The sequence below is a fragment of the Triturus cristatus genome, chromosome 11, assembly GCF_964204655.1.
Source record: "Triturus cristatus chromosome 11, aTriCri1.1, whole genome shotgun sequence".
NCBI classification, from domain to species: Eukaryota; Metazoa; Chordata; class Amphibia; order Caudata; family Salamandridae; genus Triturus; species Triturus cristatus.
Genome location: NC_140594.1, coordinates 973,473,510 through 973,492,953, shown reverse-complemented (window position 1 = coordinate 973,492,953; position 19,444 = coordinate 973,473,510). Strand labels below are relative to the sequence as shown.

Here is a 19,444-nt window from a genome sequence, read left to right as displayed (position 1 = left end):
CTGTGCTCAAACGAGCACACCGCTCACATTGCACTCGCAGCGACTACACTGCACTCATGCCTCTCGCTCTGAGGTTATGCCATTCTCCCTCAATGTACCCTGCGGTGAAATGAGCGCACCACTCACCCTGAACTCAGTGATCACACTGCACTCACACCACTCACTGTGTACTCATGCTTTTCACCCTGCACTTGCAAGAGCACAATATTCACCCTGCACTCGAGTGAAACTTCACTCACCTGTCACTCTCACTGCTCACTTTGCAAACTCACTCAAACAAGCACATCATTCCCCATGCATTCATTCCTCCCGGTCTGTAATTTCACCCTGACCCAAACTCTTATGTAGCATCACTCACCCTCCAGCCACTCCTCTCACACTGTCACATTGCTCACTGTGCACGCTCACTGTGTACTCACATAGGCACTCAGGTCACTCACACAGCTCCCCAGTCACCCACATCTTCACTCTCACGGGCACATCACTCACACCACAGACACAAGCACAGCACTCACGCTGTAGTCTCACCACTCACCCTGCACTTCCTCCACTCACGCTGCAATCACAAAGACAAACCTCTCAGCCTGCACTACAGGCACTCTGTTCATCCTGCCTGCACAAGAGACAATAGTGTGCCGTAACCTATAGGAGCACACCACTCCCTCTGCACTAACTCCTCTCACCATGCACTCACCAATTACTCTCACTGCTCATCCTATCCAACACACAGGCACACCACTCACCCTGCATTTTTACCTCTCGCACCACCCTGCACTCACTGCTCTCACCCGCCACTCACATGGGCCCTCCTCTCACATTGCATTCATGCAGCTCACCTGACACATTGGCACATTTTCACACTACACTCACGCTGCACTGACTCACACGATTCACCATTACACAACACTTACATGAGCACACCTCTTACTCTGCACATATAAAAATTACACATCTCTCGTGAATTTACTCATATTTCTACAAAAGCACCCACAGAATATCTGCTATTTCCATGGTGCTAGATGCCTACTTCATTCCATCTTCAACAAAGGGGCTGGTGCAAGAGAGGAGAGTGGAATGAGAATGTGGAATGGCACAAGTATGGAGACTAGGTTTGAGGCTATGGGGTATTGTGCTGGATTGTGCATCATGCGACTCCTTCAGCCATTCATAGCTTTCCATTCACCACAATGCTTTATTCCGTGACACACAGTTTCTTTTACAATGGCAGGCTTTAAAAACATTGGCGTACCCACAGTGGCCAGCATGTATTGAACCTCCACATTCAATGTCAACAAGGACGGAGAAGACCTAATCTATTTTACCAATAGGTGTTACACATGCCCCACTGACTGGCATGTTAGAAGGTGTAATGGATAAGGGGGCATACACTTGCCTAGTTGACGCTAGGGGTAAAAAGTTAAAGGCTAAGTCAGTTGACACTAGTTTGAGCATCCTATATTGGAATGTAGCGGACCTACAAAACAAATTAGACAACATTAAATTGATTACTTTCATTGAAATATATTACATCCTATGTTTTCAAGACACATGGTCATTAGAACCACTCCATATTATTGGGAATATGACATTCCACGTCAGCAATTAAGCCCAATTCAGGTAGAGCCGAAGAAGGTATGGCTATTTATATTTCTACCCTAGTAAATGGAAGTGTGTAGAAATACCGGGCTGGTGACCCACATTACCAAATTTTGGGCTTAGAGAACACCAGGGGCCGTATTACATAAGTGCCCCAAGGGCGCAACGGACATTTGCACCTGCTTTGGGATACTTTGGTATTACAGAAGGGGCCGAAGATTTGTTTTTGGCCCCTTCTGTTATACAAATAGTGCTGGTGCACATAAAGCTCCAGCGCTGTCTTCCGGGGGCATTCATGCATGGAGGCGCGACCGCGCTTTATTGAAGACGTGGGTGCAGAGGCAAAAAAGCTCCCAGGTGGTGCATGAACAGTGTATGGAAGCATGATTAAACACAAGCTCTTAAAAACTAATTTTGTGTTTGCAAATGAAGTAAGCATACCGACAGTCTTATTTGAGAAGACATGTACAGCTAGTGAAGAAGGAAGTATTTTTGAATATATACTAGTGTCTGATAATCTGAGATTCCATAGCCATAATTTTAAACTTCATGGAAATTGCTTTAGTGACCTCCAACCACAAAGTTTGCAGATTGATTCTTCTGTATGGGACGCCCAGAGTACGTGCTATAAAGACGCTAGAGAAATTAAGGTGATTAGCAGAATACTCCATGAATAAATGGGACTGGTTGAACCCAGATAACTTTTTGGCAAAATTAATAAAGGAATACAAAATGTAGGTAAATGTTTAACTAGATGAGATTGCTGGCAACATGTGAATTAAAGGATGTTTGGTTCCAATCTCGAAATATATAAAAGATTTACTCTCTAAGCCTTCTAGCAGAAGGATCATAAAGGTTCGACCACAAATGTTGAAAGACTCCTGTGAGAATTGAAGCTGCTCTGAAAAAAGGTAATCGATTACAAAGTGAGATTTTGGAGTGCAGAAGGCGCATAACGGTGCCCTCAGCCAGAGTAAGAAAACCATTACGGAAGAGGCTTGGGCTGCCCTTGAGGCAACCAGTAAGGTCCAGGATAACCTGGCCTTCTGGCAAGTGATGAATCAGTGAGGTCCCTCACTTAAAGTAGCTATCTTGGCCCATGAATGGATTGCCTGTTTTTGTAGTGTATATGCAATTGGAAAAAAAGTTGAGAAGGTTAATAGCGAGGAGGAGGAATCATATGATCCCCTTCCTTTTTAGTGAAGATTATGCAATGTTTATGCCAACCTTGCAAGAGGTAATCGCCGCAATTAATAAATGTCCCAATTCAAAATCTCCAGACCCAATGGGGTCCCTTCAGATCTTTTAAGGTCAATGTTGAATTCTGGGGTCCACAATTAACATATGTTTTGATGACAACTTGTAGAATGGAAACCTAAATACTGGTCTCAGTCCTTACTATCTATAAGAAAACGCAGTCGTGGTGACCTGGTTTCTTTGTTTGATGCACTGGTCAAGATGGTAGGAAGGACTATCTTGGGTAGATTAGAAGAGTGGGCGGAATAGCATCACTTTTTGTCAGACATTCAGTATGGTATTCAGAGGGTTTTAGGCACTGTGGAATAGTTTGAACTTGGACCTGTCGGCCATGAAATACACAATAGCTTAAAAGGGCAGTATTTACTTGACTTTTGACCCGTCATGTGCTTTTGACCGTGTCTCCCATAGTAAGTTATGGCTGTTGAAGGAGGGCATGGGGTAGATGTTTACTTAATTAAAATTATTGGGAACATCTACCCTGGTACTGTTCCCAGAGTGAGATATGGAATTGTTTGGAAATACACAAAGGAATTAGTTATAGATGGGGAGTGAGGCAGGGTGATGTCCTTAAGCCCTTTCTCTTCTCTAGCTATACTAATAATTTAAAGAAGGTGTTTGGTGGAGTGTGGAAGGACGTGCCCCATGTTAGCCATCAACCCATCTCCATAATCCTCTATGCCTATGATGCAGTCCTACTTAGCCTGCTCTCTAAAAGCTTTTCAGCTGTTGGTCGATAATTATTCATCGTCCATGAGAGCTTGGATCGTCAAGTCAACCTTAACCCGTCATTTGTAATGACCTGTGGGTCACCTGCCCCCAGAAATTGACACTTTAGTATAGGTGTTGATTAGAAACATGCACATAACTTCTCATACTTGAGGGTAATATTTAATTCTGTTCTCACCTGGAAACAGCAGGTTAATATGAGAAATGAACCATTCACAAGAGTGGAAAAGGGGCTCTGTGATAAGAGTACGGGCAAGTCTCTGATTTTTTAAGAAATGTACATGGCGTCAATTAAAATTATTCCAGTCTCTTCTAACACAGTGGGATGTATCAAGTGGCTGGTGTAAAGGGGTGACTCTAGGTCCAGTAGCACATGAATCACTATAGGGAGTAAATTCTGCAACATGTTTATGCAGTCATAACACACATTTTATGCTTCTGTTGCTACTTGTTTTCCCAGGTAAAATCCCTTGATGAGTCCCAAGATGTTGGAAGGATTTCCAAGCAGTGGGGTGGATTTGTAAAGGAGAGATTCACAGATGCAGACAACTTCGGGATCCAATTCCCTATGGACCTTGATGTGAAAATGAAAGCGGTGCTACTTAGTGCCTGTTTCCTAATAGTAAGTTTTTTAGAAGTAACTGTTACATGCTTATGGTGCAACCGACATACAGCAGTATTTCTGGTGGGTTTCAGGGCAGGGTACGCCATATCTGAAGTATCCCTGTGCAGGATGTACAGTTTACCTAATCTCAGGCTGATCGTAACCTCAGTCATTTTCTGATAACAGCCTTGTAACACTTGTGCCTCTAGTTTGACGTTATAATTCTGCCCACCCTCTCAAAAAGGATCCACTGGTATCGGACTATGCTGGTGAGTGCACCATCACACACGAGTTCTGGTGTTTGAGAAATTTTTCACACAGAGCAAACTTTCCCTTGAGATAAAGGATATTCATGATTTAGCTTTGGATGTATGTCGTTACAACGCATACTTTTACAACGCATGCACTTACAACGCATTTTTTACAACGCAACATCCACTACAACGCATTCCATTACATCGCATGACACTACAACGCATTTTTAAAAAGTACCTTTACAACGCATTCCATTACATCGCATACTACCTTTACAACGCATACCATTACAACGCATAATATTACATTGCATTTAAGGTAAGTATTGGATAGTATAGGGGTAAAAATTACTATTCTTACTCCAGGGGGTGCAACAGTAGGGTAAGTGTTGGATAGTATAGGGGTAAAAATTACTATTCTAACTCCAGGGGGTGCAACAGTAGGGTAAGTGTTGGATAGTATAGGGGTAAAAATTATTATTCTTACTCCAGGGGGTGCAACAGTAGGGTAAGTGTTGGATAGTATGGGGGTAAAAATTACTATTCTAACTCCAGGGGGTGCAACAGTAGGGTAAGTGTTGGATAGTATGGGGGTAAAAATTACTATTCTAACTCCAAGGGGTGCAACAGTAGGGTAAGTGTTGGATAGTATAGGGGTAAAAATTACTATTCTAACTCCAGGGGGTGCAAGAGTAGGGTAAGTGTTGGATAGTATAGGGGTAAAAATTACCATTCTAACTCCGGGGGGTGCAACAGTAGGGTAAGTGTTGGATAGTATGGGGGTAAAAATTACTATTCTAACTCCAGGGGGTGCAACAGTAGGGTAAGTGTTGGATAGTGTAGGGGTTTTAATGTAATATTATGCGTTGTAATGGTATGCGTTGTAAAGGTAGTATGCGATGTAATGGAATGCGTTGTAAAGGTAGTTTTTAAAAATGCGTTGTTGTGTCATGCGATGTAATGGAATGCGTTGTAGTGGATGTTGCGTTGTAAAAATTGCGTTGTAAGTGCAGTGCGTTGTAATAGTTGCGTTGTAAAGGTTGTTCCCCTTTAGCTTTTATTAATCAACCAGCAGCATCTTGATGAATAATGTAAACCAAACAATAAATGTATGCCTTTGTAAATTGTCTCAAGAGCATCTCCGTCAATTCTAATCACTCAGCTCTTGTGGATCTTTCACTTGATACCATTCCTTCAGTCATTCCTAATGTCATCTTTTTTTCACTGCTGGCTTCCATAGGAAGGACTAAATTTTTAGGTCGAGCATCAGCATGCATGCACTGTCTGCAAGTCCTGCTGAAATCACTTGTACTGAATGTAATACCAGTGGAAGAAAACAAGGACCCCCTGAACAGCAAATAGTTGTATTCCTAGGACAGGGTAATATTCGTATAGTGAAGTAAACTCCTAGGCAATCTCCAAATCATATATGAACATCTATCGTATTTAAGTTATAGGAAAACGAGAAAAAAGCTAAAGCATGCATTCAGTACAGGTATTATGAGTTTTATTTCTTCATATTATTCATATGGTAAATAAGAAATATCATATCATATTTTACATACAATGTAGGTTAAAAGTAATGGATCAACAATCATAAAAAAATGCATATACAATACAATATAAAATAGGTGGCAGCTTGTAATGAATAATCGCAATCGACGCGCGTTTCGGCGTTCACAACGCCTTCATCAGGAGTAGCCACTTAAGTATCTACAATAATAAAAGACATATAATCGTAAATAAACAAACTAATGTTTGTATTTATATCAAATTCATATCTCAATCCCTGCATAAATACATTCTCAGATTCCCTATATAAACAATTCAATATATATTATGATCTGGTGTCTGTGATAATAGAATGCTGATACAAATTAATTTACAAACATTCAAGACAAATTTTATCATTGTTATAAATTGTAGGTAAAGAAAAGATGGAAAAGATGCAAAGAAGAAAATAGAACAAGAAAAATAGTATTACAAGGGTGAACTTACTTAAAATATTATAGATCGATCATTTAGAAGAACTCCGCATTTCGGATGTAGTCTATCCGGTATAGATAATCGCTGTAAGTATAACAATTACAATGAGCGACTTGTTATTTATAACTGTTATACGTATTCAACTAATGTTGACTATAACGGAACCGAATGTTCCGCGTTATATTCGAGCTAGGGGTCGCGTAACTAAAGATTTAAATTTATTCTACATTAATATAATGTGACTTACTTTCACAGGTAAAAGGATTAGAAAGTTCATCTAGAGAGCAATCCTATTTGGGTGCGAAATTGATAGAGAATCTAAAAATAAAGCATAATACTTATGTTTTTTGTGTTAGTCTAATAACGATGACAAAGTAAATCTTTAAAACAAATGAGTAGATAAACTACCTTTTGTATCCCTTTTGGTTCGGAGAAAAAGTGATGGTCCGAACTGAACATTAGTCCGCGTATTAGCCTAATTTATTTATCTCGATAAAATCGGTTGAAGTGGGGTATCTAAAAGAAAACAGAGTCGTTATCCAAAAATTAGTAAAAGAACTAACCCTCATGTAAATTACTGATATCAAGAAGAAAAACAGACTAACCATGGCTCAAATCGCCATAAGGATAAACGTTGTTGTTGCGATGCCGCTAAGTTTATAAATAAGTTCCACGAATGGTTTTTCTGGAATCTGAAAAACACATATACGAAGTATAAGCTCAATATAATGTCTATACTAAGTGAGTCTAATATAGAGAATAACTAAGAGGAGCTAAATTTTACCTTGTAAATTTCTGGTCAGGCTGAAAATGGCCTCCGGCGTATCGCGCATACACAGAAGAAAACGGGATAGAAAAGGATATAGACTACCCACACGAATAAGTACTCGTTGGTAGATCATGTGATAGATCACATGACACCTTTCTTGTATTCGTAACAAAGTCATGTGACGGGTCATGTGTGCTACGTAATATGCGGATTTTTATTTTTAAACAAATAATCCACATTTAAATCTAAATATCTATATGGATAAACACTATATCATTATTATGTTAAATGTTAAAAGACCATACTTGTTAATCTCAAAGAAAAAACAACACAAGGATGGTTTGTTATGAACAAACAGTCCTAATTATTAGAGGAAGGAACCTTGCTGTAATGTTGAAAAGCAGGCAAAAACGAGAATGGACTATTCAACTAGAACTACCGATGTTCAACAAACTTTATTGATATGTACATATCATGGTAAAAGCTCGAAAACACATGAACTCAGAGACGGTTTAAAATAAAGAGTCCATTAATGAATTATCTTAGTAACGGTGGAAATAAACCAATGTATTTATACCTTGTATTTGCAAAATACAAGATAATCAATAAATCCGTCAAACAATAGCATTCTCCCAGGGTATTTCATTTTTTAATCCTTTTTTGAAAGTGTTAAGTGAAAAAATCCAAAAAACCTCACGTTTTCTGCGTATTTTCTCACCACCTTTATTGTTTGGGGTTCTGATTTTTTCCAGAATTCTCCATCGGAGATCTTCCGGTTTGTGGTTCATCTCAATAAAGTGCTTAACTAATGGTGCAATGAGTTTAGCTGTCCTAATGGCAGAACGATGTTCAGTAATCCTGGTATGAATAGCTCGGGATGTTTCTCCGACATATCCAAGTTGACATGGACAAAGAATAAAATACACTGTATTCTGTGTTCTACAATTCCACATTTCTGTTGCTTGTTACGAATACAAGAAAGGTGTCATGTGATCTATCACATGATCTACCAACGAGTACTTATTCGTGTGGGTAGTCTATATCCTTTGCTATCCCGTTTTCTTCTGTGTATGCGCGATACGCCGGAGGCCATTTTCAGCCTGACCAGAACTTTACAAGGTAAAATTTAGCTCCTCTTAGTTATTCTCTATATTAGACTCACTTAGTATAGACATTATATTGAGCTTATACTTAGCGGCATCGCAACAACAACGTTTATCCTTATGGTGATTTGAGCCATGGTTAGTCTGTTTTTCTTCTTGATATCAGTAATTTACATGAGGGTTAGTTATTTTACTCATTTTTGGATAACTCCTCTGTTTTCTTTTAGATACCCCACTTCAACCGATTTTATCGAGATAATTAAATTAGGCTAATACGCGGACTAATGTTCAGTTCGGACCATCACTTTTTCTCCGAACCAAAAGGGATACAAAAGGTAGTTTATCTACTCATTTGTTTTAAAGATTTACTTTGTCATCGTTATTAGGACTAACACAAAAAACATAAGTATTATGCTTTATTTTTAGATTCTCTATCAATTTCGCACCCAAATAGGATTGCTCTCTAGATGAACTTTCTAATCCTTTTACCTGTGAAAGTAAGTCACATTATATTAATTTAGAATAAATTTAAATCTTTAGTTACGAGACCCCTAGCTCGAATATAACGCGGAACATTCGGTTCCGTTATAGTCAACATTAGTTGAATACGTATAACAGTTATAAATAACAAGTCGCTCATTGTAATTGTTATACTTACAGCAATTATCTATACCGGATAGACTACATCCGAAATGCGGAGTTCTTCTAAATGATCGATCTATAATATTTTAAGTAAGTTCACCCTTGTAATACTATTTTTCTTGTTCTACTTTCTTCTTTGCATCTTTTCCATCTTTTCTTTACCTACAATTTATAACAATGCTAAAATTTGTCTTGAATGTTTGTAAATTAATTTGTATCAGCATTCTATTATCACAGACACCAGATCATAATATATATTGAATTGTTTATATAGGGAATCTGAGAATGTATTTATGCAGGGATTGAGATATGAATTTGATATAAATACAAACATTAGTTTGTTTATTTACGATTATATGTCTTTTATTATTGTAGATACTTAAGTGGCTACTCCTGATGAAGGCGTTGTGAACGTCGAAACGCGCGTCGATTGCGATTATTCATTACAAGCTGCCACCTATTTTATATTGTATTGTATATGCATTTTTTTATGATTGTTGATCCATTACTTTTAACCTACATTGTATGTAAAATATGATATGATATTTCTTATTTACCATATGAATAATATGAAGAAATAAAACTCATAATACCTGTACTGAATGCATGCTTTAGCTTTTTTCTCGTTTTCCTATAACTTAAATACGATAGATGTTCATATATGATTTGGAGATTGCCTAGGAGTTTACTTCACTATACTGAATGTAATACCGCCAGCTGCTTGCAATTGGGTCACTCTTGCATTACTTGTATTTTGCGGCTCCTTAATCGTTAGTGCTCCGAAACATCATTTCCGGTTTTACGGCGAGGAACACTGGTAAGTAACAGTTTCCTTACACACATAAGTGTTGTGTGTTCGTTGGGGACCACTTGTTTAGGGATGACGGCTTGTTAAATGAGCCATATTACATTTGATTTTTTTATATTTCTTTACTTTTTTTGGAGGGGTGGTAAGTGCATTTTAAGGGGGCTTGTGAAAAACTTTCACATGAGCAGTTACCAGTTGAACGATGACATTGCCTCAGCATTTGAAAGATGAGTGCATGCCTTCTCTTTGTTTGAAGACATTCCTTTGCACTTAGAAAGTACAGAAACTGCATAGAGAGAGCCAATGTAGTTACATACCCTGATCGCAGCTTGAAGACCAGCGGGGAATTATGTGCATAATAATCCTTGATGTGTTATGCTGATCTGCATTCTCAAATTGCTTATTGATTTTGGTGGCTGAATATAAGGTATATAATGCAAACCTGTAGGTTAAGGGAAAATATGCATCATGAGTTAAGCGAAGATTTAGAGCTAGAAAATAAATAAACTCTGAGTGATTTATGAAGGCGGTTTTCCTGGAAAAGCTTTTTGTAATTCGGTGTGGCGCAAACTGGCACGCTGTGGTCTGTTTACTTGTCGACAAAGTGCAATTTAGGCCTGCCTCGGTCTTTGTACTGGTTTTCCATGGAGTGGAGGAATCCAGCTTAAGCATGGCAATGAAGTAAATTGGTTTTGCTGAAAGAGGAAATTTGGCAGCTTACTTTGTTTTCAGAGATTTGAGAGAGAAGAGCAACAACAAGATGGGTATGAAGTTAAGATGCTTGAGGGACACTGAATGTTTTACAACAGAGGACGTACTTTGTGGCTGATGTAAGAGAGGTCCAGCAGGAGCTATGATGTCTAGACGTCTCATCAGGGCACAAGTAGGACGTGCATTTGAGGGGAGTCAAATTTATAATAAAGACCATTGAGTATAGGCTGAAGTTCGTCCAATGTCCCTGGGGTGAGTCAAAATCACAATCTTTCATGAAAGGTATTATACTAATGTCAAAGGGAAGCCATGAAAAAATTCAGATAGGGAACTGCACAGCTCAGCAGAAGACTCCATGAACTTTGCAGTAGACGCTGTGTGGAAGGGATTGTTTTCTCTCAAAAGATGATTACTCCCTGATTAAATTCGAGGAGCACGGTAGTATGTACTGGCAGATTTTGTTACGTTTTTTTAGGTCCCTGATAGCCTGGTGATTGGTGGCTTTAGCAGAGAGGCTGTAGTCTTGGCACCATATTTTTCACAGCACATGAAGGAGTGTTCTATGAACTGAAAATAGCTTGATACGTGGGGCATAAACCTCCACATCTTGATCAAATGTTTTGCGCACAAAGGCGACGGGCCACAATCTAACAGCACATTTGCCGGAGATGATTTTTTTCCGTTTTTTGGTCGAGCCTGGGCAGCACAGGCGCTGCTGTGCGAGGCATGCTGTATTCGAGTAAGGACTTGAAGCCCCGCCAACTCTGCTCATATTTGTCAGTGGCTTGTGTCATTTTCCTTTGTAAATGCTGGCTTCTGATGTGTTAACAGGCTTGTTAATACCTCCTTAGTACCGCCTTATCTTCATTTGTAACCTCCCATGAGGACTGGCCCTGTTACACGGTATGTCTTATTTAGTCTGTAAGCACTATTTTTTAATGAGTTTCTCCTACTGCAGGCACGACATGCTTCCCTGCAACATTGAGCGCACCATGCACGCTTTCACTTTCCAAGCACCCGGGACAATGGCAGCTGCTCCTTTGAAACTTGCATTTACAAGAGTTTGAATTATTGGCATTGTAAAGGACAATGCCTTGTATGTATGTGTTAATTATAAAAACAGAGAAATAAATGGCATCGTCATTTACAATGCCAATAGCTTAAACTCTCGCAAAAGGAAACCTATTGCATTGCAAATGCTTGTTCAGTGCTGTGCACTATTTGACTCCTGGTGGATCAAATTACCCAAATAAAAATGGGGTTGTCCTCTCACTTCTTTAGAGTAAAAGGGAGTATAGTTGTAGAGAAATCTTTCCAAATTTCGATTAAAATAAAACATCCTGTGACTTTATCCTCTTTGATGGGCTTGCGATACTTGTAACATTTTGTCTCAGGGTCTTAACTATACGTATGCTTTTAACCAGGTTACTTGCAAAATTTGATGGCATCGTGACCTGCATAGGGTGACCAACCGTTCGTAAATTTCACGGACCGCCCGTTATTTTGGCATGTTGTCCATTGTCCGTTACCATTTGTCTGTAATTTTGGGGATTGCAGCAAGTTGTGCTGTTCCCCTGGAGATGCCCTAGGAATTTAATGTTCTTGCTATTGGAACCAGCTCGCACTTAGACTGTAGAGGCTGCAGCAGCCCCTCCCCGACATCGCACAGACTGAGGACTGGCCCATTGTCATTCTGACTTCAGCTGATTGTTACATACAGAATGACAATGGGAACTGGGGTAGTTACAGCAGGGGGTGTGCCTTCGCTTGCTTCTGCCTAACGCATGGCATTCTGCGGTTGTCTCGATGTTCTAGGTCCTGCATAGGAAATTGGATTGTAAACTGATGGGCAAGCTGTGCATAAACTCCCTCAAACTAATCAACACGCTCCTCAAAGTAAATGTTCAGAAGTATTTTTGTGGGACCAAAACAACTTTAAAGGTAAAACATACAACACCTGAAATAAACACAAATCAATTTAGTGAAAGGAATACTTTAATGATTAAAACAACAAAAACGTTTTTAAGGGGGATCAAGATATATGATTATTATTCTTGTTTTAAAGAAAAAGCAAAACGTGCCCATAGAAAGCAATGACAATCTCATCTGTCAATGTTGGGCTACGTGGATTAGGTGACCGGTTGTAGGTACCTTTTCAGGCCAACCACAATAATGCAAGGGTGCCGGCAGTACACTGTAATCAACAGTTTTACCTTGGGTCTTTGGGGGTCTTTTAAAGTATGGCTAGCACCCCACTGGGTCAGTGGAGGCCCTTCCTCAACAACCGTGAATCATCGACCATGCTTGCAGATCTCCACCATGTCCGCAGACATAATTTTGCCAAAGAACTTCCACCAGTGGTACTTTTGTCAAAAGCAAAGTAACAGCTAACCGCCATGATATGGTGGCCAGTATACATTTAATTTTTGCAGACACAATTCTCCAGGCTGGTTTTCATTCATGCAAAGTTAAATAACAGTGGATCTAGCAGGTAGGCAGAATTTATGTATTTTAAAAAAATATTTTGTAATTTATTTTTTATATGTTCAATAAACAGATACTCATCACAACTATAACATCTGTCGTGTAAGGTACCTTCACAAAGGACATTGCTACATCGGCAATGTCAATCTGAGCAGATCTTCCTGACTACTTCTCTCTCCAAACATGCCTGCTCAGGACCATGAACTGTAAACAAAATATCATACTGGACAACCTAGTGCTGTAACCATATAAATAGATTAGGATAATGTGAAATACCACAAAAGACCTGCACAGTTTCTCAAAGCTGGGCACATACTGAAAAACTGTGAAGTGCACGATTGTCCCACATAAAATAAACTTATTTTGACTTTTACTTATGTTGGTTGTCTATTTACTTATATACTATTGCGCGACCTCCTCCAATGTGTCTGCAAAACGTACCTTTTGTCCCAATTTTTTTTCCTGTATTTTGAACTTCTGTCCAGAATTTATGTCCTGAATTTTGACCCTTTGTCCTGAATTTTTACACTTGTGGTCCTGAATTTACACTCATGCCAGTTAATCACCCAGGCCTGCAACCCTTTTCCTCAGTTGTCTATCTTTTAACTCTCTCGCTCTCTCCAACTGATTACTCCCAACTTAAAATATCTTTAAGTTGCGAGCTCAGCATCAACGTTCTGTTTTTGATGTTGCCGACGCTCCTCAAAGGCTTGCAGTTGAAGTTTAGCCGCACAGGACTCGCACAAAGGTTTACCACATGGTAGATGGACATTAACATTTGCTGACACACCCTGAGAGATATTACCATTTTTGGCAAAATACATAGAGCCACCTAATGAGTAACCCTGAGGCCGTTTGTGAATTACTTTTACTCCCTGCTGTGTACTCATCCATTCATTACTCACTTTATTTCGCCAATCTGATAAAACGGCATAAAATAATTCTACATATAATAAGATCACAGTACCATGATACACATAAAAACAGCAGTCGTTAAAAGATGCAATAAAAAGCTAGGAGATGCAATTAAAATATGGCACAGAATTAGAAACCTCTTGCGTTATAAATTCAGCTTACATTTTTTATATTTTTTAAAGCTCCTTGGAAAAAATGAAGCCAAGCCAAAAAAGATAAAGGGATCAGACAACTGTTTTAGATAGCATAAGGTTGGACAACATTGTCACACACTGTGAGCACGCAAGATTGAACGCATAAACCTCTTCCTCTCCGTAAAATTTACAGGAGAATAACAAATGAAGGTCCCAATGGGCTGATAAAGTCATAAGGACAAACAAAGCATTCATAGAGAGGGTGTTAGCGGGGTAACCAAGCATTAAGGGAATATCGTTCCAGCGGAACCTTATTAATAAAAATCTGTGATAAGGATTGGTCACAAAAGATAAATTATTAGGATCAGATTTGATTGCTTTTGGTTCTAGGTGATATTGTTTAACCCTTGATTTGCCACAGTCCGTTTTCCATCTCATATTCCTTTGTTTTTTGTTAAACGATTTTTCATTTCTGACCTAGAAATGGAGGTGCAGGTGGATGGTTAATCAAATAGGTTTGACAAGCCAATGGAGTAGAAGCTCTGCTTGACAAATTGCAGCCATTTTATTTTTCGAGACCCGTCAAGCTTTAGGCAATCTTGCAAAATATCTTGCGTTAGCTTAATTGTTTCCCTCCTCCATTCTGAATGCCACAAGAGGTGGGGGGGCAATTAGCTCTGATCCATTATGAAAGGGATGTCCAATCGATGTGGCAATTATAAGAAGAACATGATTGAGGAACGCCAATTAGGCGTTTCCAAAATCTATTCTCAATTTCTTGCAAACTGGGAACACGTACTCCATAGGTTGCCACAGACATTGTTTTTGCTTCATAAATCTTTTTTATAGTTTCTAAGGGTTTATGCCCCAGTTTCTTGATGAAGCTAAAAATTCCCCCTATAATGTTGCCACCATGATTTTCCATGTATTTTGTAAGTCAAACAGTACCCCCAGGTAGGAGAATGACACTACCACCTCCAATCTCCTCACCTCAACGTTCCAAATAGTTTGGATTCTTAATCTTGCTCCTGCCACGAGCACAAAAGAATTAGTTTCATTTACTTTAAGATCCAAGTTGCTCATAAACCTTACATAGTTGTCTATGCCTCTGCAGCGCCTTGCCGGTCCGAGCCAGCAGTACCGCGTCATCTGCATATAGCAGAAGTGGAACGTGGGCAGAGTTGACAACAGGGACATCACTAGTTGACTCAACCAATGCTGCCTCCACACCATTCGTGTAGAGGGAGAAAGGAAAAGGTGCCAGTACACATCCTTGCTTAACGCCACAGGAGTGTGGGAAGTGTCTAGTACACTCCCCCTCTCTCCCAAAGCCAACACAAGCCGTGGCTGAGCAGTACAACTCCCAAATAAAATTTATTTTTGTTTTACCTATCCCCATAATTTCCATTATGAACCAAAGTTTCTTATGGGCCAAGCGGCCGAGAGTTCCATATAGGCCACATAGAGGTGACCTTTTATTGCTGCCATGTATTTGGCGATCAGCAAATTTAAATTGAACCATTGGTCCACAGTCCCTTTATTCTGCATTAAACCATACTGTGTTTGAATTAATATCTTATTTTCTAAAGCCAAATCATCAAGTCAATTTAGCGGGAAATGCCCCATTACTTTTACTGTAGTGTCTAGCAGCGATATTGGTCGATAATTGAATGTGCTTAATTTCCCCTTTTATAGATTGGTACAATCACTAAGTTTTTACAGAAGTGGGGAACATCCGTTAGTAAAACAGCATTAAACACATTAGTAAGTAATGGGGCCCAAAGCTCCTGGTTCAATAAAAAGAAGTCTATTGGCACCCTGTCCGGGCCAGCTGCTCTCAATCTGCTACATTGATTCAATGAAATTTGCATTTCATCCAGAGTAAAGGATAGTTTGACTGCCTCTTGCAAATCAGACCGCAAAATGCAGTTTCAGAAACCAAATACCCCTGTGAAGTGGCTCACGCAATCATCTTCTGCGACATGCTGGTCTAAAGAGATATCTGCATCATATTTAAGAAAAGGGGCATTAATAATGAGCCAAAAGTTCCTACTATTATTTTAGTGTGGCATCTTTTGTTAATTTGTCCAATGCTTCTTCTTTTAGGGCCCATAATCTATTATCTCTCTCAGCTTTATAGATTGAATGTAACTGTTTTACTAGGGCAATATCTCTAGGTGGTGTTCTAAGGGCAGTGCAGAAACTTTTGTGCTCTAGTACAGCGTTCGTTAAACCAGCAGGCTGAATCCCTAGGCTTTTTCCTGCAGAGTCCTAAAAGATTGAGATTAATTCCAGCTAAAATACGTTTAAAAGCTATGGAAGGTACATTGGGCTGTACAAGTGGGTCAAGGCAAATTAATATTTCTTGGATCATGTTGAAGACAATGCTGTAAGTAAATTTTATTGTATCTAGCTTATCACATTTTAATAAAATTCAATTTTTCCTTTTAATTTTTGGCTTAGGGACTCGTTTACCCGAAATTGCATTTTTCAGGCTCCAGGGCATTTGGCACGTGATAGCCGCACGATCACTGAATAGACAGATTACAGTCTTGATAGAGCAGATCTGTGATCCTAGGGTTTCTGAGGCCAAAATAAAGTAAATCGTTGACTTATGAGATCGAACAAACTAAGTATAATCTAATTGGCCTGTCATAAAATCTACTGGATTTATAATCTCCACGTTAAATATCACCAGTTGCCTATTTAAAGTAGAGTCGTAAGCATTGTGGGCAAAGTGTCGGAGAGACTCCCCTGAATCAGCTATCATGCCACAAGCGGCCGACTCCATTCTGTTGCAGCTATAAGTATTAATATAACCCATCCATACGATATCTAGGGAGGTGTGGTGATTTGCCATAAGGGAATCTGTCTTTCTGAATTGATTCTTCCACCACAGCCATGTCACCTGTGAAGTTAAATGTTATACATATTGATTAGGGGGCCAGTCTCTTCCTTGCTGACAGGCACATAAAAGGATATGATAGCATAGCGATATGTTAATAAACTTTTTTACCGTGACCCCTACTGTGTTCGCTATTAGGAAGACTATACCCCCACTTGCACGCCCTGCTCTGGACGGGACTGCATTTGTCTGGAAGGTACTATAGCCATCTAAACGGATTGTGTCGATTTCCAATGTTTCTTGTAAGCACAGGATAGCATAATTTAAAATAAGGCATAGCCATTCCTCATCCTGCTTTTTCTGCCTATATCCCTCTATATTCCATGTGACTAGTTTTAAATTGTAAATATCTGTACCCGGTTGGTATTTATATTATGAGTGGAAGGTACTATATTTGGTGCCTGCGGGCCTGATAGAGTAGAGAGTATGTTGCAGGCATCAAGCTCATTTAGAGGTTCATATCTGTTGTTGAGTGAAATCTCTGGCCAATCCTATTTAATTTGGTTCACATTATAAGGGGCCCTATCTTGAAGACGATACCTGGGTTTGTAAAAGTAGCCAGGTGGTAGAGCTATAGTTTTAGAATCTGGCCGAGGCACACTAGGCAATATATTCAATAGGTGTTCAACCAATCTGCAATTGTTAAAATTTATGATCACACAATCCTTCTCAATAGATTTTGTGCCCTGGCCCACCCCATTTACCCGTCTGGCCATTATCAAGTGGTTATAAAGCATACGGTACCCTGTATTAAATTTAGACAGCCAATGCAAGGCCTTGTACATCAGTTACATCGTCATCTCCTGCTAATACTGTTTTAATTCAATTGCATTGGCTAAAATAATAACACAGGGGCTTGCTGCAGGGTGTAAGTCCACCTGTCTACCTTGTGATGTGTTCTTAGGTCTGTCTGTAGCCATAAAGTCATCCATTGGAGTGTCCGCTGTATTACCTCTGTTATTCTTATTTCTATTTCTTGCATCACAGTTGGACCCAGCCCTTTCTTTTCTTTTTTTGTTGACCTGTTCAGTCTCAGGCTGTCGCACTATACCCTGGTAGATATCACCCTCTACATAGCCATTAGTAGTAGAGGTACCAGCTTGAGACCTAAGGAGCGCTCTGGCAATGTTTGTGTAGGCGGTCTGTTTACTGTCCCTCCCTGTTGCTGTTCTTTGTTGGGAAGGAGGTTAAGGTTTCCCTCGGATACCCTTACTGGTGCTAAATGGCCTTGTCTTGCGCCAGCTGAGAGAATGAGCTTGAGCTCTTCTATCTTTTGATAGCCTATCCCTAAGTGGCTGTAATAATGTCTCAATAATTTGTTCCATCTTTTGACATATGACATCCTCAATGGGGGGCTGAGGTAAGGATGGTAAGGTATTTATATTTGTAGTTTCCTTTCGCGCTGAGTTTGCTGCCAGATTTTTGCATTTTTCTGGATGGTTTTCTAATAGGACAGCTATTAGTTCCTGTTTTCGTCCTCCCCCCTCTTCCGTTTTTCAGTTGGTTCAACAGTCAGGCTACACTCTGTTCCAGTGGAATTTGTTTCGCTGGGGCTCTTCCTACAGGTTGTCAAGCTTGGGGCTGAATTATTAGCGATGGCCCCATTAGACGTCAGAGTCCATCCCCCTCACCTCTGGGACAGTGAGTGGTAATCTTAGCTCTTCCAGTGAGAGGCGATGCTCAGTAATCTCGATCTCCTTTGATAGGACGTCCGCTGCTCTTAAGAACGATCCCTGTGAGAAGTTGGCCTGGTATATGCTGTCCACTAGTTATAGTGGGCACCTTGCACCAGTCCGAACAACCCTTATTGATGAATAGGTTTAAGACAACCTTTATTGAAAGCTATCCTAGTGGTAGCTATGGAGAGCAGCCTTCAGGCTAAGTCTCGAAGGAATATAAAGCAGCTTGGTTCATCAGAATATAACCTCCTGAATAACCAAATGAAAGGAGAACCACACAAGGTATATATAAAATATATGTATTTATTTCTAAATACTCTCTACTAACCTCTTTATGAGATTAGAGAACAAGGCACACAATATTACAGTACTAAAACGACAGTAAATGGCACAATACACGGTGGGCCCCAGGGGTAGACCAAACCATATATTAGGAAAGTGGTATAAGAACCACAACTTGACTAGACACAGTGCCTAGAGCACGTAGAACCGCTAGGACCCCAAGGAACCACCCAAGGTAGTGACACAGGGGACCCACGGGGGACGCGTGCAGTGTGAGAACACAGCTGTAAGCTCCGTACAATCCTATGGGTAAATCGCGGTTGGAATTTTAAAGATTAAGGACACTTAGGAGAGGACTTTGAGCAAACCCTTTTAAACTTAGAAGGTTCCAAGGCCAGCACCCATGTGAGCACCGGAGTACTCGTATTACCTAACCCAGGGAAGCCGGGTGCATAGGTGTCAAATGGTGTCGGGATTCTTTGTCGTTTTCAATGGCGTGACGCTGCAAAGTGTTGCTGCCGGGAAGATGAGGTGTCTGGTGTGATCCAAGCCTTGATCGGAGTGGAGAAGAACCTGAAAGCAGAGG

General features: G+C 40.0%; 1 protein-coding gene across 3 annotated transcripts in view; it reads left to right on the top strand.

Moving 5' to 3' along the window:
* The window catches only part of LOC146785770 (phospholipid scramblase 1-like), a 420,799-nt gene that overhangs the window by 389,423 nt on the left and 11,932 nt on the right, over positions 1-19,444 (top strand). For all 3 annotated transcript variants that reach the window (XM_085635025.1, XM_085635026.1, XM_085635027.1), the window contains one exon: positions 4,043-4,204. In XM_085635025.1, coding sequence (XP_085491151.1) covers positions 4,043-4,204 — 162 coding nt within the window. The remainder of the gene's footprint in view (positions 1-4,042; positions 4,205-19,444) is intronic.